Source organism: Lepidochelys kempii, chromosome 18 (genome assembly GCF_965140265.1).
Source record: "Lepidochelys kempii isolate rLepKem1 chromosome 18, rLepKem1.hap2, whole genome shotgun sequence".
Taxonomy (NCBI): Eukaryota; Metazoa; Chordata; order Testudines; family Cheloniidae; genus Lepidochelys; species Lepidochelys kempii.
Window position 1 is genome coordinate 10,040,804 of NC_133273.1, and position 27,109 is coordinate 10,067,912.

At 43.0% G+C, this 27,109-nt stretch overlaps 1 protein-coding gene across 3 annotated transcripts in view; it reads right to left on the reverse strand.

Annotated features, from left to right (window-relative positions):
- Window positions 1-27,109, reverse strand: part of TMCO4 (transmembrane and coiled-coil domains 4) — an 81,430-nt gene that overhangs the window by 22,062 nt on the left and 32,259 nt on the right. For all 3 annotated transcript variants that reach the window (XM_073316321.1, XM_073316322.1, XM_073316324.1), the window contains 5 exons: window positions 23,115-23,279; window positions 21,836-21,972; window positions 17,134-17,218; window positions 11,165-11,282; window positions 8,286-8,403 (listed from right to left, as the gene is read on the reverse strand). In XM_073316321.1, the coding sequence (XP_073172422.1) occupies window positions 8,286-8,403; window positions 11,165-11,282; window positions 17,134-17,218; window positions 21,836-21,972; window positions 23,115-23,279 (623 nt within the window). The remainder of the gene's footprint in view (window positions 1-8,285; window positions 8,404-11,164; window positions 11,283-17,133; window positions 17,219-21,835; window positions 21,973-23,114; window positions 23,280-27,109) is intronic.

Below are 27,109 nucleotides of genomic sequence, written 5' to 3' on the forward strand. Positions count from 1 at the left end.
GGAGCCAGGCAGAGCCCCACGGGACAGGAGCCATTACTGCCGGGTGACTGAGGGTGGGCTTGCTCTCCAACTCCTCTACCAGGGGCCTCCCCCTTCCTTTTTGGAAGGGGGGCTGCTCAGTTTCAGATTGTGCTCCAGATGCCCAAAAAACTCCGTGCAGCCCTGAGAGTGAGTGACTGGGGGGGAGGGGAGATAGGGCTGTTTAGACCTATTCCTGTGAAATGTAACCACAAGTCTATTCTCTTTTGAGAACCTGTGAGAGCTGGCACTTCCCTGAAACAGAACTGAAGCTGGACTCAAAGTTGACATTACAGGGACTTAATGAAATTTTCCTGGTGATGTTTTTTGCCCTGGTCCCTCCCCCTCCCACAACATCACCAAAGAAGTGGTGGTTTTAGCTTCTTTTCCTTACTGCAGTGTGATAGAATCTCTACAAGTTCCTATCCAGGGAAATGTTTAGCTTCTGATTGAATCAAGTTCCCTTTCTTGCTTTTCTTCTTTGGATTGTATTCATTCCTGTCACACCTGCCTAAGGCAGCATGGCTCATCTGAAACAAGTCATTCCACCTGGGAGCAACGAGACCCAGGCAACCCACTTCCATGCTCAGTCCCCAGGGTCCTTAATAAACCTGAATTTCAGCATTAGAATTCATTCTTTGCTGCAAGTTTTGGGCCCACGACAAGAACACCGTTTAATGCATCTTTGAGGAAAAGCCTGAATCACACAAGTGCCAAATCAATAGATTGTTAGAACACTGCCTTTTTTGTCTGTTTGCTGCATCCAAAGAGCCCACACAGGTGGTGAACCAGGCTGCCCTGGAACTACTCGAGACCCAGTAACAAGGCATCACTTCTAAGAAAGGTTTTGGAGGGCAAGAGCAGGAATTCCATTTTAATCATCACTGTCACAGATCTGGCATTTCACTGCTCAGTTTCAGCAGAGAAAAGAGCAAGTTAAAAAAGGTTTGTAATTATCTCAAGGGGAAAAGCCACAGCTATGGTGATGTCTGGTGCAGCATATTCCAAACAGAGCTCTTTTATTCAGCCTTTTCTTACTTCTCCAATTTTAGAGGAACATCGGAGTGTAAAACAGGTCACAAAATCTCATCACTACATCTTATTGCAAAGAAGGGTAAATCAGTGCTTTTAAAATGGTCTTAAATGACAGAGTAATAATAATTAGCTGGTCTGACATGCTTTCAGTCTTCAAAGCACAGTAATCATTGATGAATCTTTATGACCTTCCTTTGATGGCAGCATTATTATATCCATTTTACAGATGGGGAAACTGAGGCACACAAAGGGGAAGTGACTTGCTCAAGGCTGCAGTGGGAATTAGTCCCAGTACTGGGATTAGAACTCGGGAGTAGCTGGCTCCCAGTGTGGTGCTCAGACAACACCTCTTTCTATTTTGTTATTACAATGGTAATTAAGGCTACGATTCCGTCATGGAGAACATAGATTTCATGATTTTAAGAGGTATCTGTGAGCTCCCCTTTCAGCCCCAGGCAGTGGGCTCGAGTTTTGGCTTCAGCCCCGGGTGGTGGGGCTCGGGCTTTGGCGTCAGCTCTGGGCGGCAGGGCTCAGAGACAGAGTGCCACCTCTATTCCCCGACTCACCTCAGTGGGTCACTCAGCCTGTGGGTCAGCATCAAAGCCTCTGCGATACACAATATATTGCCAAGACCATACCCTGATTTTGTACATTTTTACCATGACTGTTCTGTGAATTTTGCCTAATTTTACTGTGACAAAATTATATCCATAATGATATTTAACAAACAGCAGTAGAGTCCACTGGGTAGCACACTGGACTGGGACTCAGGAGACTTGGGTTTTATTACTGGTTCTGCCACTGACCTGCTATATAACCATAGGCAAGTCACATCACCGCTCCTTGCCTCAGTTTCTCCTCACACCCTTAGTTTTGTCTTGTCTATCAACCCTTTAAAACTCTTCAGGGTAGAGACCGTCTCTTTTCCTGTGTATGTACAGTGGTTAGCACAATGGGGTCCTGATCTCAATTGGGCATTCTATGTGCTACCTTAAGAGAAATTAATAATAATCATCAATATCATCTAGGAAGGTGACATCTGAATGATAAAGAGTAGGACTAGGAGAATTCAGCTGCCATTTGCATGCATGGGAAAGCAGGGAATTTCAAGGTCAATGCAAGTCCTAATTGTGGCTAAAGGTCTTTAAACTTTATATAACAGATATTTTACAACTGGCCCAAAGTGGAAATTGGGGTTTGCTTATGTGGGTATGTAAAGCAGAAATTAAACTCTGTAGCCCTGGATAATCTGTGATTCTTTTATTGGGGTAGTATATGGAGAGAGATATGCATAGCCCTTCTCCCACTTTTGACAATATGGCAGTACTAACTTCCTGCATCTTTCATGAAGTTCATCACTAGACCTACAGACACAGACCTTCAGATCTACTTTCATGCCTGTAAATTCATCTCAGATTTTGGTTACATTAAAATTGCCTAAAGAAACCTAAGCGAATGCCTGTAACTTCCAAGCCCACACGAAAAGCATTTTGCCTACATTCAGACTCTTAACAACATTTCTTCGATATTCAGATGCTAATGTAAAATGTAATCTCCAACATCCCACTTGAACAAACAGCAATCAGCCTAATATGTTACAACTCAATTACTTCCTCAGTTTCAGTTACTGTCAAATAAATCCGCTGAACCAATCAGTTTCATTGTAAGCGCTCGGGAAGCTTTATAACTTCATTTGCTGAGTGGGAGGACATTTTGTTAGTTTCCTCACTGACAGATTTAGAGAAATGAGGCCTTAAAAGTTTGGAGGAGAATGAAAGGAGAGGGCCCTGGCATGACAAATGGAAACTATAAAGCAGACCATATTAATCAAAACAGACACAGGCTAAATACCTTGGGCCCTGATTCTCATTTACATGAAGGCCCTTTATATATCCCTTATATCCCACGCACTTTGAGACTCCTTTACATTGTCACAGCTGCAAGAATCAGGCCCCTTGGACTCCAGCATCCCACTCCCCCACCAGACTGAAAGGAAAACTCTAACCATTGTGCACAGTTCTGAAGTTTGAAAGGACCCACAGGCCCTCACCATGGATAAACTGTGAGATGGCTTGAACGTGAAGGGTGCTAGAACGAATTTTGCAAGAAGCACCTTCCTGAAGTCCATACTTTGCTCCTTGATAACCTCCCCTCCTTCTCTGTCCCATGGCCTTGTGTCACCATAACTAGAAATCTGTTCTGAACCCATCCAATGTTGGAACCTGCAGAAGTTGCTGCTGGCACGACACAGGGGACTCCTGCCCTCACCAGATGCAGAGCTTGCCACTGCAAAGCACTCCCAGCCTCCTCCAGAATTCTGTCATTTATATTTTCACATAGTTTCTCTGCAGGATCCTGAGATGCTTTGCAAGAGGGCAGGACAGAAATGTGAAATGACCAACGGCCTGAAGGGCTCGGTTCAGAGCCTGCTCGACGTGCTAGAAAGCAGGCAACAAGGGAGCCCATCGTTATTCTACTCTAAAGCAACGAGAGCTTAATATAAAAGCACAACCAGCTTCTTTGATGCTTAATATATGATGATGATGAGGATCAACTGTACTTTCTTATGCTCTCAGGACCCATCACAGTGGGCTCTGCAATCACCTCAGTGGGCCAAGTCCCTGCAAACACAGGCAAACACTCTGATTTGCTGTGCTGCATTAACGTAAGTGTTTTATTATTTCATGGTTTCTCTCAAACTGGTCTATTTATTTTCAATTACCTAGAGCTAAAATTGACTACCAGGGCAACTGTGGGGAGATAATGCTACAGCAAGTTGCAATAAGCAACCTGTTCCACTGAAACAGGCACCCACGTCGTTTTAAGAAACATCTAACACCTTGGTTTTAAGCTGCGTTGTCTGCATAAAAGGAATTGAAATTGTGGCTCAGTGTTTTCTGCTAGGGTAGACTGAATGTCCAGCATTAGATCACTTGCATTGTACTGGGCTAGCATAGAATCATAGAATATCAGGGTTAGAAGGGACCTCAGGAGGTCATCTAGTCCAACCCCCTGCTCAAAGCAGGACCAAGTCCCAATTTTTGCCCCAGATCCCTAAATGGCCCCCTCAGGGATTGAACTCACAACCCTGGGTTTAGCAGGCCAATGCTCAAACCACTGAGCTATCCCTTCCCGCATGATGTGACCTGCTGCTATTTCCATACCCATGGACCTTTATGAGAATGAGATGTGGAGATACCAGTCAGCCACGTTTCAAACAAAGCAACCGTCTAACTGACAGTGGCACTGAACTTTTTTCATGGATCCGAGTCAGGAAATCTTCAAGGAATCCAGCTAGTCCAAGATACTAGTTCACTAGTAGAATCATAGATTCTACTACTAATGAGTAGATTCTAGTACTAATGAGGCTCTTTAATACTTGTTCGAACATCCACACCTGCAGAAAGGGTGTTTTGATTTTGTATCTTATAAGAAAGAGCTGGATTTATTGCACTCGATTAAGTAAAAAGAAAGTAGTAAAGTGCCTTGTTAGCACTACACTTCTAGTATTCTGTTGAGAACACCTCTATATACCTTTATGCTACCCTATTCCATTGCATTTGCAGTGCAAACAACCTTTGCTTTCATGCCATTTGTTAAAGCATTGGTTTCTGAAGCTTTTCTTTGCAGGCCCCATATAACTCACTGTTTTCCTGTCTCCCAGACTCTGTTTTTTTTCAAGACTGCTCCTCTTTTCCATGCTTTCCAGTAAGGTTAGGCAAGGCTGGTCTATCATGGAAGCGGCAGGCCATGACAGCAGTGTTGGGATTCTCTACTGGATACACGCAGTGTGTACACAGGTGCCTAACGGTGGAAGGGTGATGACCCGGCGCTTGGGCCACCCATTTAGCCTAAATGTGCATACGGCTTCTTCAGCGAAAGCAGGCAGGCCACTGGGAGTCAGTCCCAGCGGTGTCTGCCGCTTTGGAAGTTTAGTAAGTATAAAACGAACAGATAAGGGCTCTTCAGGGAAAAGCAAGAGACAGCAAGGGATTAAGGGTATGGCTACTCTAGAAACGGTACAATGGCACAGCTGCAGCATTGTGGTGCTGTAGTGTGGACACTTACTACAGCGACAGAAGGGGTGCTTCCATCATTGCAGTAAATCCGCCTCTCTGAGAGGGGGGTCACTAAGGCAATGGGAAAATTCTTTTGCCGACCTTGCGGGGTCTACACCAGGGCTTATATCACCTTAACTATGTCACACAGGGGTTTATATGCTTCTAAGAGCCTCTGTTAACCCAGTCCCTTCTAGGCTGTCCACACTTTGCTCTGGGACATCTCTACTTTATCTACACCTCATCAGTCCTGCATTTTTCCAGCAATGGGATCAGCAATGTTCAGTCAGTATGAATTAAATGAGTGGGTAACAGCTAAATAGTTGCAGGCTTGATGTGTTTGCGCATCATAAAATGTGAAACTGATCACGTGCTTAAGACATTTTCTGGGGTTCCAGAGCAATGCTACGAGAGTAATCTGTGCCAGTTTGCAGGTGGTGCTCAGAAGAGGTCACAGTTTGAGAAGTGACAGAGGAAGCAGTCTGGATTACACAGTGTCTGTTATTAGATTTGTTTTCACAGATCTGCCAAGCATCCCAAAAGGCCAGGGGAGAAAAACAGCTCAGTCATAGTAGACTGTGATCCCAAGATTACTGTGAATGTGTGTGAAGAAGCTGTGTTCTTCCTGATTATCTGAAGCATGTTGGAGAAGGGTCAAAGAAGAGCCATGAGAATGATTAAAGGGTTGAAAACATGTCTTACAGTGATAGACTCAAGGAGCCTAAATCTATTTAGCTTAACAAAGGGAAGGTTAAGGGGTGACTTGATCACAGTCTATACGTACCTACTGTGGGGAATACACATTGGATAATGGGCTTGTAAATCTAGCAGAAAAAAGTGTAACAAAATCCAGTGGCTGGAAATTGAAGCTAGACAAATTCAGACTGGAAATAAGGTGTACATTTCTAACAGTGAGGGTAATTAACCATTGGAACAATTTAGCCAGGGTGGTGGTGGACACTCCATCACTGGCTATTTTTTAAGTCAAGACTGCATGTTTTTCTAAAAGATCTGCTCTTGTTTAACAGGAATTAATTTAGGGAAGTCCTATGGCCTGTGTTATACAGGAGGTCAGACTAGATGATCGCTGTGATCCTTTCTGACCTTATAATCTATGAATCCACAGAGGAGGTCACCCGGAGGGAAGGGAAGGCATCTATGTCATTAGATTGCTTCGGGCAACCGAGCTGAATAGTGCTGAAGATATTACACCCCTAACAGCAGCTTAGCATTAACAACACTAAACAGCTCTGGGGAATCTAATTTATGCCTGATCTACAGGACAGAACTCAGAAACCTGCTCTGTTCCCTGGAAACTCAGCATCCAACTACTAAGCCACAACTGTGACCTAGCCCTAGAAATTCAAGGCCATCAAACCAGCCACAAATATCGCTGAGCTCTGTAACTCCAAGCTCAGATCCGGCCGTACTAACCCCAGCTATAGCACTGCAACCGTGAACCTGACAAGCCAGCTGGATGAACCGAGGCACAAGGCCAAATGACTTGCTCAAGACCATGAAAAGCTCCAGCTAGATGAGACCGCAGGTTCTTCCTGGCCCCTATTCATAGCGGTGCTCGAATTACGGGACACAAAGTAGGGGGGCCCTGCAACTTTGCAGATGTTCCCTTCTTGGGCTAGGCTGCTGTGCCTGGTCCCCAAGAGTACTAATAGTTTGCAAGCAGTCTCTGACCATATTGGAAACTAAATAGCAAAAACTTAGTTAATGCAGAGTTAAGGACGCCCGGTGATAGTTCGCATCCTTCCAGAATGTCAGGTTCAGCAAAACTCAAACTTCTGTGAACCAGGAAATACCAAGTTAAGATAACCTGCTGTTGGCAATAGCTCCTGGGAATTATCTGCAGGCACTCCAACTGCGTTCACTGTGTTAGTGTAGCTGTGCTGAATAGTGGACGAATAAGCTGGAGCAGCTTGGAAGAGCTGTGATTATGAGATGAAGAGATCTGGGGATCCGTTTGAGGAGCCTCATAGAGATGTGATTGTGATATTAGGAGATCAGGATCTGAATCTCCCGTGTGTGTCATCAAAGCAAAGAGATGCTTATGTATGCTGAGTCTGCATCATTTCATTACAGAATGGTGCAGGTTGTGTAAGTAACAGGGTACTGGCGTCTTCATGCCATGGGGACTGTTAGTAGTGAGGTGGGATATGAAAGCAGTTATGGGTTTAATGGTGGGTAGGGGAAAGCAGATATTTTGGTGGTAACCTGTGCGCAAGTGCGAAGGGGCTGTATGAGAATATGAAGTGGTTGTTCAATTTTACAAGTGTGGTATTCTGTTGGGGAGTAGGCTCAGGCCATGTCTACACTACAGTGCTGGGGAGCTGTGCCTCTGACGCACCATACCGTAGCCACTTCCTACATTGACGGAAGGGGTTTTTCCATTGATATCGTTAATCGGGCTCTCTGAGAGGTGGTAGATAGGTTGAGGGAAGACTTCTTCCATTGACATAGCCATGTCTACGTTTGGGGTTACGTCAACGTAACTATGGCACTCAGTTTTTAAGCGTAGATCAAGTTTCAGCAGGGGTGCTGGAACAACTTTTATAGTGGGGGTGCTGATGATGGAAACCGTGTATTTGGTGTTTGTTATTACGACTTCAAGCCAGGGGTTGCGGCAGCACTCCCGGCACCTCTAGTTTCAGCACCACTGGGCCTCAGTGTTTGAGTTTAGGGCAAGTGTAGATAGCACACCAGGCCACACTGTCTTTCTGAAAGTGATGCCACTCCTGTAGGATCTGATGGGATAAAAACACTATTTTCTCCCATGCAGGATGTTACAGAATTTTTTAAAAAAGCAACAATAGAAACAAAATAGTCCCTACAACATTAAATAACATTCAGGTTCTAGCTTCCATTAGGTGTCGGTCCAGACTTAAGGCTTATCTGACATGGAGTTTATGGTAAAGTCATGGGGCCGCGAGGTTTGTGCACATATAGAGGGAAGAATAGAGACTACACAAAGTCATTCACTCTTCTTAGGCCTGATCTATACTTAAAAATAATATTGACCTAGCTACGTCACGCAGGGTTGTGAAAAATATTGTGCTTTAAGTGTCCCTGGTGTAGACATGGCTAGGTGGACGGAAGATGAGCACAAGGCTATCACCGGTAAGGACGGAGTGAAATACTAAGGAAATGAAGAGGGCTACTCACTACAGATGAAAGATCCATATTAACCATCCTTCTATCATCCAGGATGACTGGCTGAAGGCCTGCAACCTTGAGCTGAGCAGAGGAGGTCCGGTAGACAAAACTCAGCAGCCAGTCTCCCCTACGAGGAAAATGAAACAGAAGTATTAATAAGCCTTGCTGGAAGACTGATAAAATGCATGAAGACATTCAGGGAACATAGGAAAAGATAGAGATGACAGGACCAGGCAGATACCCAGACCAGACTGGAATATCATGCTGGATAAAATAATTGGGGTATAACTGTAAAAATTTTAGGAGTAATCCTGACTCACATGAGTAGCCTCACTGAGTTCACCAGGACTTACTCCCATGAGTAGAGGCTTCCGGATCAAGTCCTTTAAAATTATTTCAGATTCACAGGGAGACAGTGCTTAACTCAGCTATTGGACAATCTCCTTGCAATACGTTAACACGTAGAAGTTTGCCACCTGTAGCATCTGTAAACGTGTACAGCACAGGCACTGTGGCTGCTGACATATGTGCAACTTATAAAGTAATTTAGGATCTTTCTGGATTAAAGGTGCTGTAAAAATATAAGGTTTTAATAGCAGAAGTGGCAAGATCGTGCTTCCATTATTGGGTGGTTGGGTAGAGATGGCATGGTTAGTCTAAAGATTACATAAAATGACTACACGCTGTACCCTATGGCACTTGGGAAAGGTGAAATTCTCCCCAGTGCAGAGAACTGGCACAAAGCCTGTACATCACTTACATCCAGCTGAGCTCGATGATGAAGGCTTAAGTGGGACTGCAGTGGTGTACAAAACCTTGTGCTGGCCTTCTGCACAGGTGAATTTTACTCTAAGAGCTACCACTTCCAGCTGTTCCTGTTCACTCACCACTGTCCTTGACTATCAGATGTGAATAAAGCCCACATGGAGCTATGTGAAATGTGTGCAACACTCCCGAGGCCACATGAAATTCACTTGGTTTTGTATTTGTTGCTAACTCATTACTCAGATCAGATTGTCTGAAAGGTCTAGCCATGCAAACATGGCTTGACTTATGGTATTCCAGGGAGATCGCAGGACATTGGTAGTTTGGATGATATGAAATCCAATGTAGCAATTTCAACTGGCTTTCACTTCGAGATGTTGGGTTCATTCAAACGTCAATGTTGAGAGGTGCGAACTTCTATGAACTGAAACTCAAGTAAATGGGCCTGATTCTGATCTCATACCCGTTTTACACCAATGTAAGTTCACAAACTTCCGTGAAGTTACTCCCGATCCACCACCCTCTGGCTCAATATTTATGCAAACACCAAGGCAGGGAACCACCACATCTCCAGACCCATGTGAATGTTTTATCAGGAAATAACGTATTTTCCTGATTCATGTTTCAGATTCTCTCACCAAAATCCTCCCTATAGCTCTCCAATTAGCATCTCACATCACCCTTCATGTGGACCTGGTGCTCCTCACCTACAGCATCCCATGGGATTTTAGAGATTAAATGTACTAGGATATTTATCTGGAACCTCATCGCCTGCTCACTCCTGTTTGTGTGTCACTGAGCTGTAATTTATTAACCCTCTGTTTGCTGAACAGTCGAAATATGGGCTGCCAAAGTAAAGAGACTAACTTGAATTATATACATGTAGCCCGTTTTATTTCAGTAGCTCAGTCAAGCTCTGAAACGATAACAAGATTCTCTCTCTTACATTACAGGAAATGAATATACTATGCTTTCTGCACTGAAATAAGTAGAGGTTGTCTTGCAGTTCTGGAATGATCTATAGTCAGTATAGCAAATTCAGTTATACACGTAAATTGCTAATCATTAATGGTTTCCTGGAGGAAAACAGAAACATCCCCCAGAAACTACTCTACAGGAGACAGCAGTTGCTTTTTTACTATGTTACAGGAAGAAATGCAGTAATTTGCATAAACAGCCTGCATCTCTGAAACCTCAGCAATACAAAATTAACAAAAGCAGCATCTCTCAGCTCAGCCATACGGATGGGAGTAATGAAGATTTCTTGTTTTAATCTCAAGTGCCTGTGATTTTAATTTCTCTCTTCTGATTGTTTTACGGTATGTAAAATAATAGAATATATTTGATATTAACACACACCTCTCTCTCTGCATATACTTATTTGTAGATACATTTGCATCATCGTTAAGGTTTTGACAATTAGGTGCTTTAACATATGTTAAAAACAAGTAATTCCATGAATTAACTCTCAGGCCTGGTTGACACCTAAACATTAGATCGACCTAAGCTATATTGCTCAAGGCCGTTGATCCAACCACCACTGTAGATGCAGCTAGGCTGATGGACAAATTCTTCTGTTGACCTAGCTACTGCCTCTCGAGAGGGTGGATTACGTACAATCGATGGAAAAACCCCTTGTTGACATAAGAAGCATCTACACTGCAGTGCTGCTGTAGTGTAGACATACCCCCTGTGAATTTAAGAGCTGGATTCTCATTTACACCTTGGCACCACTCTGACAGTTTTAAGGGTGGATGTAAGTTACATTTACACCTTGTCTGAGGCCCCTCTACACTGCCAGAGTGTCGTAAAGCAGACTGAAATATAAATGAAATACAGTCCCCAAATACTAAGTCCTTAATATGCATAGGCTTCCAGTCTAAGATTCACCATAAATAGTAAATAGCTAATCAAAGCCCAAGACAGAACAGCCTTATGTTGCCTCCTGAAGACTTTCAAATCCAAGTAATGGACGCAATGACTTCTAAAGAAAATGGTTCTCTACTGAGAGCTCCTTAATACTTCAATCTTTGGGTCTGTCAAAATGTTCAAAAGCAATAAATAAAAGATCCACTAACAGTGACCCAGCCATAATGAGACGTTGGGGTTGTGTATGTACAGACCTGCAATAGCCATTTATGATCCTGCCCGACACCACCTTTGTGAAAGCTTTCCAGTACTTGGCTTCTCCTTCCACTGGAGCTCCCAGCAGGACCACATCCTCGATGATCCCCTCACAATCTATAAAGATGGGAACAGCCCCCCACAAGACAAAGGGTGTTACTTGGATTTGGAAGGCAGCTCAGAAAATGCATCTATGTACGATACAGACAAGTGAGAATTGCCCTCCGAGGGATGAGAGTGTATTTAGTGTAGTTCACTTACGCTGGAGAAATACTTTATTTCTGTTGATTCATTTGTCAAGATAAAGTAAAAAGATCTCGGGTCTGATCTGCAGAGGCATGGAGAATCCACAGTTCCAACTGAAGCCAATGGGAGCCCAGCATCTATCAAAATCAGGGTCCTGGCAATTGTGAAAGGTGTCAGGCTGACAGCAATGGGGAGTGAAGTTCTCTTGTCACAGAGCAGGTATCGTACAAGCAGCAGTGTGGAAGATTCCTCTCACACTGCCAATCAATAGAGTCAGTATGAGATTGGTATTGTTTCACAATATATGGAATGAAGGGCCAAGTGAGACAACTGAAACAAATGTATAATTAAGTTCAATAAACCTGAAAGTTGCTAATGCATTCGTCCATTGAATGCACAACAACAGACTCAACACCAGGACAACAGAATTCCTAGTGGTAATTCCCAATCAACAGCTCTGAAGCAGTTTAGCTCTTATTACTCTCTGGGTACAATCTGCTCAAAAGGTGTGTGGAGTCTGATCAAAATTAACGCTCCTCTTTTATTCTTAGTGGACAAACTGCACCTAACGAATTCCAGTAGTAGCAAGCGATGGAATGAGAAAGATGGGCAGCACTTCTGTGCTTTTCAATAAAAATGTTTTTAAAAAAAATACGTGCTATGATACATTCACTATTACCAGGACAGAGCTCCACAAGGCAGTCTCAGTCTGGGGATGGGACACAAAGATTCTGGTTTTTAGTTCACTTTCCAGAGCCCCCCAGGTTAGAGAAAGTTGAAATCAACTCCTAATAAGCAAACTAAAATCCGAACGTGTGTGCATGAGCGCATATTAGGTCTACGGAAACAATAGATATAAATGTTTGATTACATAGTATGTATCAAAAAAGAAGGTGCAATTTTAACAATTGACTTTCTGTTTATGTAGAGTTGTGAAAAAGGGACAGTAAAGTGCCTTCCAATATAGTAATTGTTGATATGACTGGGAATTCCATCTTTCAGCTGGAGTCCCATATATATTATTATTATTAATTTGTATTGTGGTAGCATTTAGGAGCCCCCCTCATGGACCAGGACCCTACGGTGCTAGGTGCTGTACAAACACAGAACAAAAAGACAGTCCCTGCTCTGAAGAGCTTATTCTGCCAAAACCAGAATCTTGACCTTTGGAAAGCGCAGCTCAGCATACGTAGGTTTTGGTCATTTTCAGGAGAGTGTACCTGGTTTGTAGAATAGGGGATTGGGATTATGAGGTAATAAATGTGAAAGCAATTAAAAACCACGTGAAATCATGGCCAAGGAGATGCTGCCTGGATAGCTTTTTAATCAATGCCATTGATTTCCTTTCTCTAACAGCAGTAATAACCCGGTGCTCCCTGCAGTGAAGCATTATTGTACACCGTTTTACTATGATGTAAATTCCAACCCCCGATGACAATCTGAAATGCGTTCTGTTGGTTTTATTTCTTAATTATGAAGCAAATTTCACACAAATAATAATAAAAAAAGAACAGTGATTCGATTTTGTCAGCTTAACTTGATAGGCAATGAGACTACTGCTTTCACAGTAAACGGGTAATGAAAAAAACAGAGCCATGTGGACAGGGCAATAATTCTAGCCAGGATAATAAAGTCCATGTCTCTAGCGTAAGGTCAATTGAAAGAGCAAGAATAAGCAGCTCATATATCAGGTTCCTGAAGACCGGAGCTAACCATTGGAAGGTTTGGTTTCTTTCCCTCCCTTGCACTATTCAGTTCCTGTTTGAAATGAAGATGCTCAATCTTGGCTGTGTATGCATTTCTTTTGAATGATTGTGGAGGAAGAGGGACGCTTAAGAATATAGATCACTGATCTGCATAGTTACTACAATGCCAGTTAATTATACCTATCCCGTGGGCTACAAATTGTTTATACTGATAAGGAATAATAAAGCCCATGTGCACAGGGAAAAGAAAAATTAACGATTCTAGATAATAGGAGAAAAGAAAAGATTCTACCTCAGTCAACCCCCCTTGGGAATAATACATTTCACAGCCTCCTTCTGCCTCTGACTCATGAACATCATTAATTCTGGCAGGATGTGTAAAAAGAAAAAAAGGCTTTTATTCCACTTGGCCAACTTCTTAGTAGATAAGACACAACTCTGTATTGGGATGCGATAGGAGAGTAATGGGGCAAGGATTGGCAATTTCCATTGCCTTTAGCTACTAAAAAGGGTTTTTGCAATGAAAGCAGCTGTATTTGCTTGTCGTGAGGCAATAACTGCCAACTGACAGGCAAATCATCTTGGAAAAGGCCCATGCGATGCACTCTGAGCCTTGGGCTCCGACCAGTCTCTGGAAGCCGGGAGAGATATTGCCACGTTCCCCGGTCTGGAAGTGTTAAACACACAGGGAACTAGTGTGCCGTTCTCGTGAAATCCACCCCTCTGTAGAGGGGAAAGTTCAAGACATACGCATCACTTAGGTGATGCTTAAAACTTCAGAACAGTGGACATGAGCTCAGGCTCTGAAGCCCACCCCCTCCCTAGGCTTCAGAGCTTGAGCTCCAGCCTGAACCACAACTTCAACGCGCTGGCTACACAGCTATTTTTAGAGCACTGCCATGAGCCCCGCTAGCCTGAGTCTCTTGACTGGGGCCAGGAGGCTCACCCCTGTGGGCTGTGTAGATGTACCCATTGACTTAGGTGGGATTTAAGCTCTCCAGTGGGATTTAAGTCAAAAACATAAATAAGTGCTGTCCTGCACTGAGGTCTAGATGAGCCAAACAGTGTCAGCACTGGATGTCTGACAGGTGATTTGGTTTCTGATGACATCTTAGAAGCCAAGGTCGTGTCTGCTCTCTGGTGCCTTAACAATCCCACGCACTTAAAGGTTTTGCCTTGACAGGGGTTCGTCCAGGTATCTTTGGGCAGTATTTCCCCTCCTCACACTGTTGGGAATGCTGGTTGGCTGCACTGCAGTGTTGCTGTAACTTAGAGTTTGTGAAGCTCATTGGGCTCCTCAGGATGATATACATGTGAGGAATTATTTACAAGTATTACTACTATTTTAAAAACTACTCATTTAATGCGAGCTGACAAACCTGCCTAGCAAAGTAATGTAATTAGTAAGCTGAAACAAAACGTTTGAAACGGCCACTCAAAAATATCATTTATTTTTAACTTGAGTCCCCAGAGAATGCACAGGTACCATTTTCCATCCCGGAGCACCACAGGCTTGCCATACCGGACCAGACCAGCAGCTCACACAGTTAGCTTACCCCCATCTCTGATAGCAGCTAGCATCAGAGCTTTCAGAGAAAGGCACAAAAGCCCCGTGATGGACAATTATGCAATAACCTGCCCAATGAATGAACTTCCTCCTAAACCCAAGCCATCTTGGCTTATGTTCTGAAGTACTAGGGCTGAGATACATCATCAATTTTTACCCTCCCTAGTTTAACTATGGATATACTTATTAATCATCTAGGAACATAGAACCGCCATACAAGATCAGACCCGTGGTCTTTTTAGTCCAGTATCCTGTCACTGATAGTGGCCAGTACCAGATGTACGTGCATAATCCTTCTTTTACTCCCATGAAGCTTCTGACTTCAAATATCAACCTGGGCAGTTCCACAAATTAATTAAGCATTCTGCTGCTAAGTATTTCCTTTATCAGTTTTTAATTGTTTGTCTTTTTGTTTCATTGGATAGCCCTTGATCTTGTTTTAAGAGAAAGGGTTATTAGGATCTCTGGACTGACCTTCTCTCTATGTCATTTTAATATACTTCCACCATGCCGCATCTCATTTACCCCCATTGTATGGTTGTCACAATCTTTTTAATGTCTCCTGATATGGATGTCTTTTTTGTCTATGAATTTTCATCACTGTCCTCTGAAGCTCTTTACAACCCTTCACACACATTCTATTCTTATATTGTCATGAAACTGCCACTAAGACTGTATAAAAAAAGGCCCGCAAGATTGGGCCTTGTACTTATTATGTATGCATCTTCAGAGTCCAGACCCAGATGTCCCAGGTGGCTGCTCCATTCCTTCTGTGGCTTGCTTGGAACTGGAAGGATGCATTGGCAATCTGCACTAAACACGTTGCTTTTAATCCCACAAACAGCTCAGCTTTCATAATTCAATTAAAGGACTGAAAATCAATGTGCCGTGGGGGGGCTGCCTCAAGATGTATTTATGATGCTCAGATTTCTTTAGAATGGCAAATAACCAGACAGCCCCTAACGATTCCCTTTCACCTGTTACTTAGCTATAGTGCTGTGCAGTCTCATTGAGAGAGACTGCAGGGCTATTAACGGCTAATGAAAGCCTCAAAACATTACAGCCTCGACATTTTCAGGCACTGAGGAGAAAAGAGTAAATCTGGGGCCAGATTCAGAACTCAGTTCTACCAGGGTAAATTCAGAGTGATTCTAATCAAGTCACTAGGATACAGTCTGGTGCTACAAAGACTAGAATTTGGCCTCTTGTATTTCAGGGGTACCTCACTCTATGTGGCTGTGCACCCTAAACCAGAAACACAGTCCTGGCACGCAGCTGTAAACGGAAAGGAAGCTGACCTCCGCCTCTCATGCTGGTTTAATCTGCTCCACCTGCCAACACCTACTAATGAATGTTTGCCAGTGTAAAGCTCCTTACTTATTAGCTACATTCTGTGAGGGCAAATGTTAATTAATAAAATTGGCTAGGTAGGGGGAGGGATAAGCAGCGCACACACTACTGACTCAACTCCAACATGCAATTTACATCAACTGATCAGAATGACTTGATTCCTTTTCTAAATTAAGAATAGAATCTATTAATAAACAAAACCACAACTGGTAACAAATTGACAGATGGTTTTATGCTTGACTTTAGGGAAAAATTACCATGAAAATAGCTGACGACAGTGGCATTTCAATGACTTAAATGGGAGGGACGACTCATGGGATCAGATACAGTAGCTACAGAGAGCTTCCAATAAAGGTGAAGCATCTTCTGCCAAGTTCACAGCGAAGCGTGGGCCGCTCACAGACTGATCCACCAGACAAATGTCACAGAACGTTAAGAGTGTTGTTTGCAGATGGAGGCCCAAATTCTGCTCTCAGTTACACTGGTGTAAATATGAAGTAACTACTTAAGTCAGTGGAGTTACTCCAGGTTTACACCGGAGACAGCAGAATTCAATTCTGAACATATTTCAGAACTGTTTTGTAGGTTTCTATTTAGGCTGCACCTCAGGAAGTAAATACCCTCAGCCACATACTGGCTTGGAATGCACATAATCCAAGTGCTGTGGCCAGGTGGGGATCAATGGGGTAGAAACTATCCATGCTGACTCAGGTTTCCCTCCAAACCCACAGAGATGCTGCTCCACAGACTCTCTGCAGCCAGAGCTGGGGAGGAGTATCCCAGGGCAGGATGCAAGGCCTGGAGGTGTGGTTCATACATTTCAGCATGTCTACATCCTTCCATGGGTCCACAGCCCCCTCACAGGTTATTTCTGCTACGGACCGGAGTAGTCTGTATTGTGAGGTTGTCCTAGAGGTTGTCCATCAGGGTCAGGCTGTGAAGCATGAAGGCAATGCCACGTGGCTGTGCTGTCCTTCTGTGGCTATTCTAGAGGACTTTGATCTCCAGAGCTGTTGGCACGATAATTTCTACCAGCACTAAATTCATAAAAAAAGGTGATGGAAAAAATAAATAAGAGAGTTAAATGTTTGAACTCTACCTTTTTCTTGAGCCATCTCCTTCAGGCAGAAGTAAATGACCCTTGCGCCCAGACTGAAGCCAATCAAAGTGACAGGTCGTTTGCCCTAGGGAACAAAGAGGCACAGGCACAAATGAGGATGGTACAGCTGTCAAACATTCTGCTAGACCTGGAAAGAAAGGGCTGGCCAGTGGAGGTGCCTAGGCTCTGATGCAGCAAATCATATAAGCATGTGCTGAATTTTAAGTATGTGAGCTGTCCCATTGACTTCAATGATATTACTGATGTTCTTAAAGTTAAACACAGTTACATTTAACTTAAATTAAGTCCTTTGCTGGATAAGGGTCCAAATGCACTCTTCGTGCTTTATTAATATCAAGTTTCTCACACATTGTCTAAGGAAGCTCCTTTTCATTGAATGGCCCATTTGCTATTCATTGCACCTTACCCCCACTATTTTAATTTTAAAGAAGGCAAAACCCCATATAACAACATGGAAATGAGTAACATTTTCAAGGCAGAAAATCGAGTCCAACCCCAAACAATTAATTTCAGGGCTATTATTATTAATGGTATTAAAAATACCATTAGAGCAACTGCTGCCATGTTCCTAGCAAGGAGAGAAACTTGTTTCCACCTTACAAAAGCATTCTTTCGGGGCTCCCAACCACCAAGAAATGAAATGTAATGACATCTTTGGCAGAGATGAAGATGAAAATGCAGTGCCATGCCTTTCTGATGCCTGCGGGGTTAATAGACCTGGCAGATGAAATAGGCTCCCATGGCTTGTAACACTGCCAGCCAGTCAATTTCCATGAAAAGGTAAATAGTGGGGTGTATGCATATATAGCCACCATTAACAGATGTTTTACCAGCACTAGCCAAGAGGAGATATGGATGCGAGCAAGTTGGTTTAAACTTAATCCAGATAAACCAGAGCTAATGCTGGTTTGATGGGGAACTGTTTAGAGGATTCAACTCCTACTGAGCATGTGTTGGACATTTGTTAATGAGGTTCCCAACTTTGGTCTTGGGGATTTGTGGTGGTCTGTGTGACAGATATGGCAATTTCCTGCAATATCATTGGGAGACCTTATTTAATTAAATTTAAGTGTCTCTGGGGGTCCATTGTATGAAATGAATGGTGTATTATTGTGCGCCAGGATTCTATGTAACCTCTTGAGGTGGGAGATGTGACAGATGTGAGTCCTGGGGGTTCAAAGGACTATTGTGAACAATGTGCCAGGCAAGAATGGTCTTTTGGAACAGAAAATGTTATGGGGGTTTTCCTGGGGAATATCTATCTCGGGAGAACTGAATGCAAATTCCCCACCTCCGGTTATGCAAAACCCCAGCCTTTTGAAGCTATGCCTTGGGGAACGAGTCACTGTCTGCTGTTCATGCGATACATGAGGCCAAGATCAAAGGCCCAAGATGCATAAAGGAAAGACTGAACTGGTGGTTCTGGTTCTGAATCTGAGATCGCTATGAACTTGTAGTCATGGAAAAAACCCATTTCTGGGTTTTGAAGGACTGACACGAACCAGAACCGAGGTTGGAGATGGGATGAACTTTGGTAAGCTTTTTAACATGCATGTATGCATATACTGTTTTCATATGTTTTCTCTGCAATGCTTTCACCTTAAGAATAAATGTGGTTGCTTATAAAGAACTGTGTGGTAACTTGTAACTGTGAGACATTATGCTATTCATAGCTTCTGGAGAGAGAACCAAGTGCAGAAGCTGGCTTGTTTAGGCACTGTGGCTTGCAGGCAACTGTGTACAGGCAGGCAACTATGCAGTGTGGAAAAACCTGGTCAGAAAGCAGGGTCTCTACCAAGAGAGATAACATCTGGGAGCCTGTTTTCACTTTCAGGTGACATTGTAAATAAGAAGCAGGCAGCATTATTTCCCGTAAATGTAAACAAACTTGTTTGTCTTAGTGATTGGTTGAACAAGAAGTAGGACTGAGTAGACTTGTAGGTGCTGAAGTTTTACACTGTTTTGTTTTTGAGTGAAGTTATGTAAAAAAATTCTACATTTTTCATGATACAGAGATTGCACTACAGTACTTGTATGAGGTGAATTGACAAACACTATTTCTTTTATCTTTTTTACAGTGCAAATATTTGTAATAAAATATTACTATAAAGTGAGCACTGAACACTTTGCATTCTGTGTTGTAATTGAAAACAATACATTTGAAAATACAGAAAAAAATTCCAAAATATTTATAATAAATTTAAATCACTATTATTAACAGTGTAATTAAAACTGCAATTAAACTATTTTTAATCTCGTGATTAATTGCAATTAATTTAATTGTTTAACAACCCTAATTTAAATTTTAAAAACCAAACTGTTTTTGAAAGTCACAAAATGAAATAAAAATTTCAAATGGAAACTGAACGAAAATTTTTCATTTTCGTTTGCTCTGAAATTTCCCATTGGAAAATTGCGTCAAAAGCAACATCTTCCTGCAAAATAATTGATGAAGCCATATTTTTTGGCAGAAATTTTTTTTGTCAAATATTATTTCAAGCAGCATTAGCTGGAAGGGCGGATGGCTGCTACTCTTGGGGTCATCATGAAAATGTGATGTGGGCATCCTACTTCAATGAGCAAGATTTTATCTTAAATACCTTTAATAGGATTTTCTATTAAATCAAGCAGAGAGGGATTTTAACAGTCAGAAGTGCCTTCTCCTTGGGCTAAATGCACACCAGGTATAATAGGGTTCAGAAACATCCTGTTAACTAGTTTTAGGTTCTCCAGCACAGCACGATTTTGTGCTTTAACCATAACTAAAGCTAAAAGACAATGTCACATGCCCTTGGGAAAATCTTTACTTCAGACCAGGCCTTTATTATTACCTTTTGGGCACTGTGCTTTTATTAGAAATCAACTTTGTTGGCTCACACTCCTGTTTCACAGAGTTATTTATGACATTCCGGTGTCTGGCTATGTCGCCCATTACCTCTCGGCCCTGAATAGCTCATCTACAATAGATACTGGACTAGTGTAGCTGTAAGAAAAACACAGAGATCAGCCTGCACTCATAGCAAATAATGGTAGGACCTGGGCAGAAGTTTAATTTCAAGTTTGTTAGCTGGGGATGAAGAAGACGACTTGGCAGGAAGGCTGGTTATACTGAGCTGTTTCTTTCAGTGCCAATCCATCCCATGTGTCTGTTTGGCTCCTTTTTCCTTTCCTTCTTGTTTATTCTAGTCTTAGGCATTTCTGTTTCTTTCCCTCTCTGCTCCCCATTTTATTCCCCTCTTTTCCCTTGACTTTTATTCCAGCAGGGCCCAGCAGGAGCAGACAATCACTCAACATAATTGTGCCTTGGCCCCTTCAAAGTACTTTCCTAGAGGAGACAACATCCTTCTGAATCTGACTAATACCCTGCCACCCCCAGCCAGTTCTATGCCACTGCCTCAGTGCCATGAGGAAGCAGGGATCATTGTGCGAGAACTTTTTGCTTGGGTGCCTAATAGAAATGGGGGCTAGTGGAGGAGAATTCAGGCTAATGGGATTTGTGCCCAATTTAATTCCTCTTGGCAGAAGGTGGCTGCCTCTAGAATAAGACAGTTCTTTACTTCCCCTCTCCCCTCCACGGTTGGTTTTACGAATAATTATTTTAGAATGAAGCCTGGTGAATTTCCAGGCTTGTGACAGTTTGGGATTAGTAAGGAAGTAAGACTCAGCGCCTTCACTGGAATGACTCCAGATTTATATTAACATAGCTCAGAGCAGAATTTGGTCCTTAGTGCAGGTAAGGGCTATGCACTCTTTCCTCGCCCCACTCCGCTGATGCCTCCTACTTCTTGATGGGTATTTCAGCTGTCTGCCTTTTCTCTTTCTTTCTCCCCCTCCTCATCCTCTGCTTTCACTCCCCCATTGTCAAGATTGGGCCAAGTGGTATGGTAATTTTGTGCAGTGGACAAATCATACCAATTTGCACTCCTGACTTGGGTTAGACCTGAATCCAGGTCTCTGGCAGTGAAAAGTAGATTTGTTATTACCCTCGCGTGTCACTAAATGGGTGCTTGACAAAATATAGGTGCCATAGTATGTCTCATGTTAAACTTCCCCAGCAATGATTTTGTCTGTTGCCCTTCAGTACTGGACTCTGCCTGTAAGACCTGTTTGCAAGTGTAACCCGCACACCTCCTAAGCGTGGTGCTCTGTCCCATCTGCTGGCACTGATACCACTTAAGAAAGCAATTAATGAGCCTGCTCTACAGCCCTAGCGAACCAGCAGGTGGCTTTTAGCTCATGCAGTAGAGGGTCGCGCACTAAGCTCCAGAGGTCCCCGGTTTGATCCCACCCGCCGACGACCGGAGTCTATCGGCGTTACACAAGGATTGGTGTAGAAGCATTTCAAATGACTGCTCCAATCTCTTTTGCTATCAGAGCTCTCTATTAGACTGATTGCTGCCTGACCTCTTCTGCATTTAGCAAAGGTTTGGGTTAAATTAAACCAACATTTGCAGGCAGCCTCTCATCAACCCATGTTCTCCTCCATTCCCTGCACGCTGGTCTCCCTCGTGCCTCAATTTTCCATTCTTCAGCTTGTAATTCATTTTCTTTCCCATGGACAAATACCACCTGCTGTTCCACTAGCATGCTGTAAAACGTCAGACCCCTGGAGCTTCCCCAAGATATCAGTCCCTTCCAGCTGTAATAACTGGAGCCATTTTTTGCACCCTCAGCCAATTACCTGCTGTCGACTGAGCAATATCTGTGCCAGATGTTTGCCCACTTCAGCTGATCGATTCAGGCACACTCCCCAAGGGTTGTCAATGACATTGGCAACAGTAAGAAGTGAAGTCGGCCATGTCAGGGCTGTCACTATGCCTGAGAGGTACAAAGCAAACAGGAAAATCAAAGTTACACATCTGGGCAGGTCTGGGACAATTTCAAAAGTCAGACAGTTTGGTGGAGTAAAAAACACTGCATCTTTGCCACTGTCACCTTGTCTTTCCTAAGACTGATTTAAGGTGGGTTTTGCAAAATTAAAAAGACGACAGAATCTGTTAAATGTCACGTGCACAGGAAGATACACTGCATTCAGGTGTAATGCATGGGTGTACTGGGCTCAAGCAGAACAGGAGAAACCTAATGCACTCAGCTGTAAATTGGCCATGTACAACATGGGGAATACAGTGCATGAGGTTATAATGCATTGATGTCATCTGCATAGGAATGTTGGATATGATGTGTCCAGGTATAGTGCATGGATGGTGCGTGGACATACAGAACACAGGGAATACAGTGCATTCAAGTATAATGCAAAGATACAATGTGCACAAGCAGAGCATGTGCACTTAATGCTTTGTAATGTAGGGACAGATGTAACGGAAGCAGGCAGGCATCCCGTATGGATGCAGTTTGCACACGTGGAAGCTGTGGATGAAGCATGCAATGCAATGCAATATGGATAGTCTTTTGTGCCAGTTGTATCCCAAAACTCCTTACAGAGTAAAATCGCGTAGATAAGAGTTACAATAATAAATAGCAGAGGGAAAGAAACGCTGAGGCATACGGGTAAGGGAGGAAAGACTTTTTCAGCTGAGATTTGAAATGCCATGACAAACTGATGATGTGGAATGATCCAGGAAGTCTGTTCCACATGATAGGAGCTTCTAAAAGAGCAGGCTCTCACACTAACGATGGTGAGATTGTTTGAAAGAAATGAGGGTTGCTCTGGAATACTATGCCTTCAATCCTGTTTATGGATGGGCTTCACTTTGCCCACGGGGAGTATTTCCTTTGAAGTCAACAGGACAACTCCAGAGCATAAAATGAAGCAGGTGCATAAATCTCTGCAGGATTAGGGTCAACACATGCAAGGTTTGCAAGTGACACTGCTTCTTGGATAATCGACAAATGAATATGAAAGATTCATCTATTTGGGGGAAGGCCTCTTTGAACAAACACAAATGCTGAAACCAGCAGATTCAGCACCCAATCAGCCTCGGTATAACTCAGAGTCTTACCTGACAATACAGTGAACTTCAGTGCTTCCTGAGCCATCATGTTCACAAACCCATTGAGCAGTGAATCCAGAGCGTTGCCCAACTCCATCAGGTACTTGGATTCCCAGGCCAGACAGTACTGCTCACTGGACTGCAACATGCTGCTCCATGGAGCTGTGAAACTGCCTAAGAAAGGATGGGAACACAAAGGATTCAGTTTCACAGGAGGAAAAGCAACTGTTGACTGGCCACAGGAGTCACAAGGAGTGAATGATAATATCAATTTGCAGAATACTTTAATCCGCTTAATTATTCAGGGATCATATTTTGAAATGCGATTAATGATGGACACATCTTCATAAGTCCTTCATTTCAACTGGATTTCTTGTTGTTAAAGGATGGATTGACAAAACTGGAGACTGAGAGCTTTTGTTTATCAAAAGAACAGATCAGCTACCTCCAATATGGAGGGACCACCTCCAGGTTCAGTTTCCGTGGCCCATTCACACCTTGATTGCTGCGGAATCTGCCAAAAAGGGATCAATTAGTGCTAATTATGATGGGAGTTAAGGACCTTCCTCCCATCACCAAAGATAAGACTAAATCCTATAGTTCACACCGTGTCCTCATTTAGGCCAAATTTGGATTGACCTCAAAGGGCGGGCAGCCCAAGGTAGTTGAAGGAACATGGCAGGATTTTGTTCATAGTGTTTTCAAATGCATTTGTTAGTCATTTCTGATGAGAAGGTGATGAGTGGAGACAGTTTCCCTGAGATTCCGATGAGAACAGAGGGTGCTCACTATCTTGCAGCAGGGCTAAGGATCTTGTCAGATCCCTTCCTATGCTCTTAATAAATTTTGTTGCAATTTTGGGGCTCTTTTCCTTTTCCGCCACTTTGCGGTGAATGTCCTAAATGCTACGCTACGGTAAATTGTCCTCCTGGTACTTGGGTTTTGCAGGCTTAGACTGAAATAATGGATCTGTCTGAAAGTGAGAATGAAGACCATTTAGAGACCCAAACTGTGTGTTTACTACCCCTTTTTCTTTGGCTAAGTTTTTCTTAGACGCAAATCAAGAGCAGTAGCAATTCCTGTCAGCACAATATTTTGCTGCCAGCTGAGGGGGAAAGTGTGGGCTAAGTGGTCAGAAGGGGACACCAGCAACTCTAATATAAGCCAGCTAAATTGTAAAGAGGAATAGTATAATTTAGCCTCCTAAAATACTACGGTCACCTACTCCTTGTTCCATTACTGAACAATGCATAGCATACTGAGGCAGCCACAGAATAAGTACAGCATTAGCAGAAGCCATGCAAACTTCCACCACAATATCCTACCAACGTGCCTCAATCTTGACTAGAAGGGACCACACCTAGATGTGACAGAGGTACATTAGAACCTCAGAGTTACGAACACCAGAGTTACGAACTGACCAGTCAACCACACACCTCATTTGCACCTGGAAGTACGCAATCAGGAAGCAGCAGAGACGAAAAAGACAAAAAAAAAAGGCAAATATAGTACAGTGCTGTGTTATATGTAAACTACTAAAAAAATAAAGGGAAAGTTTTTAAACATTTTTTTGACAAGGTGAGGAAACTGTTTCTGTGCTTGTTTCATTTAAATTAAGATGGTTAAAAGCAGCATTTTTCTTCTGCATAGTAACATTTCACAGCTGTATTAAGTCAATATTCAGCTGCAAACCTTTGAACGAACCACCATAATGTTTTTTTCAGAATTACGAACAACCTCCATTTCTGAGGTGTTTGTAACTCTGAGATTCAGTCTTAATGGCCCATTCACTCCTTGGCTTCTCTGCTGAAACAGCCATCAAAGGGCAAATAGTGTAAACTGAAATTGTTCTGTCATGTGGACGACAGTGACTTGGAAAGAGACCACCCAAAAGCTGTTAGACTGCGGGAGACTGAGTAGTTTAAATCCAATCACCATATAAAGTGTATGATGAGGTACTTTTTATACCATAAACCAAACTAACTCCTTGCTGCTGTGACTAACCGTGACTGAAAGCCGGTACAATACGTGCCAGCTGGCTCTGCTACACTCCTATAGTATATGATTTTACTGAGCTTGACTGGGAGGCTGCTTTACTGTCACATAATTGGAAACAATGGAGTCTGGCCTCTTGTACATGAGGAGGGGGACAGAAAGCTGGACTGAGGATGGGTCAATGGTTAGGGAGATTCAGGAGACCACGGCTCACTACTGTGCTCTGCCACAGACTTCCTGCGTGAGCTCGGACGAGTCTCTTAGGGTCAGTATTTGAAAGTATTTGGATGCCCAAAGATGTAGTTAGGTGCCTATGTGCTTTTGAAAAATCACACTAAGCACCTCTCTGCATGTTTAGGCATCTAAACATCTTTAAAAATCTGGCCCTTAATCTCTCTGTGCCTCAGTTGCCCAACCCTACAGTGGGGACAAAAGCACTTCCCTACCTCACGGGGGGTTGTGAGGATAAATATATTAAAAGACTGTGAGGTTCTCAGGCTTGGTCTACACTTAAAACTTACATTGACATAGCTATAAAACACTCCAGGGTATGAAAAATCCATACCCCTCAGCGCTGTAGCTATGCTGACCAACCCCTGCAGTGTAGATGTGGCTAGGTTGGTGAATCGCTCGGGGAGGTGGAGAAACGGAAAAAAACCCTTCATTGCTGTAGTCTGAGTCTACACTTTGGCTCTGTAGCCATGCAGCTGTCGTGTCTGTAGTGTAGAGAGGGCCTCAGATACTACGGTGATGGGGATCATATAAATACCTAAGACAGACAGATAAAACCATTACAGGAGACAACTGAAGGGTTGTTTTATTTCTGCTGTTTTAAACAGTGTATCGTGTTTCTAGGTATGGAAACTCCCTCCCCAATTCAGATCCTCTGTAACTCTCATTTTAAGGGCAAAGTGAGACCGAGAATGATTAAATAATCTACCGAAAGACACACAGTGACTTCGTAACAGCCCCCTGATAACGCTCCAATCCCAGAAAATTCTGAAACCTTGTGTGGTATCAACAAGAGAACAACATGACGGGAAAGCAGAGGTTTTAAAACCCCAGATTCTGATGGGATAATGGATTTAACAAGCAATGGCCAACAGAAAATGTCCTTATTGTATTAATGATATAGAATATTTATTATTATATTCCTCAATGGAATGCACTGGCAACTGTTCAATAGGGTTTCTGAACATATTAACAGCAGATGGCTGACATATTTTATATGACAAGTTACAACTGTGACTGTATTTGAAATGACGATATAACATTACAAGTTTTCAGAGGTTGCAGGCTATTAGCTCACCCCTTCGGCACTGTATGCAACATGGTTTACTTGACTGAGCCTTCTTGCCAATAAACCTCTTTAGCTGGCAGAGACCGGGAGAGAAAAAGAAACTGCATTCTATTAATTGCCGGTGGATAAATGTGAAGCACAAAAAAAGCTCCAATAATTGGCTAAAGCACTTTGTGCCAGGTACTAGGCAACATCCCCACAAGTCAGATCATCTCTAGCAAACACACAAGCAGGATCTATTAATAGAAACACCTCCCCTTTTTCTATAACTATCTCTGCTAGCAGTTTGCTGTGCTTTACCCTCTCTTTTTTCTGGATGAGGCTACAATCTGCATTTTAAAGGGGGTCGGGAACCCTCAGACTGCTTAAATCTCACCTCTGCCAGTAAGGGCACATGAGAACAGCTGGAAAGACACCGTAGCCCAGATAAACTACATGCACTGTGGTTTACAACTGTAAGGCTGATGGTCCTAGGAAAAGAGCTGAGGTAACGACCCTCCCCTACATTAAACACTGCTCCCCTTTCAGAATAGTCAACACTTGATGAAGAAAACCTTTTAACTGGTAACTAAACTCTGTTCTACTGCAGTTGAGGGAAGGAGGGCAGGGGAAGCTTTACCTGATAGTTCATAGCTGGTGTGCACTATCATTCACAGAAGGCACCAATTTGGGTTAAACCAGAACACTTGCAATAAAGGCCTACCCAGAG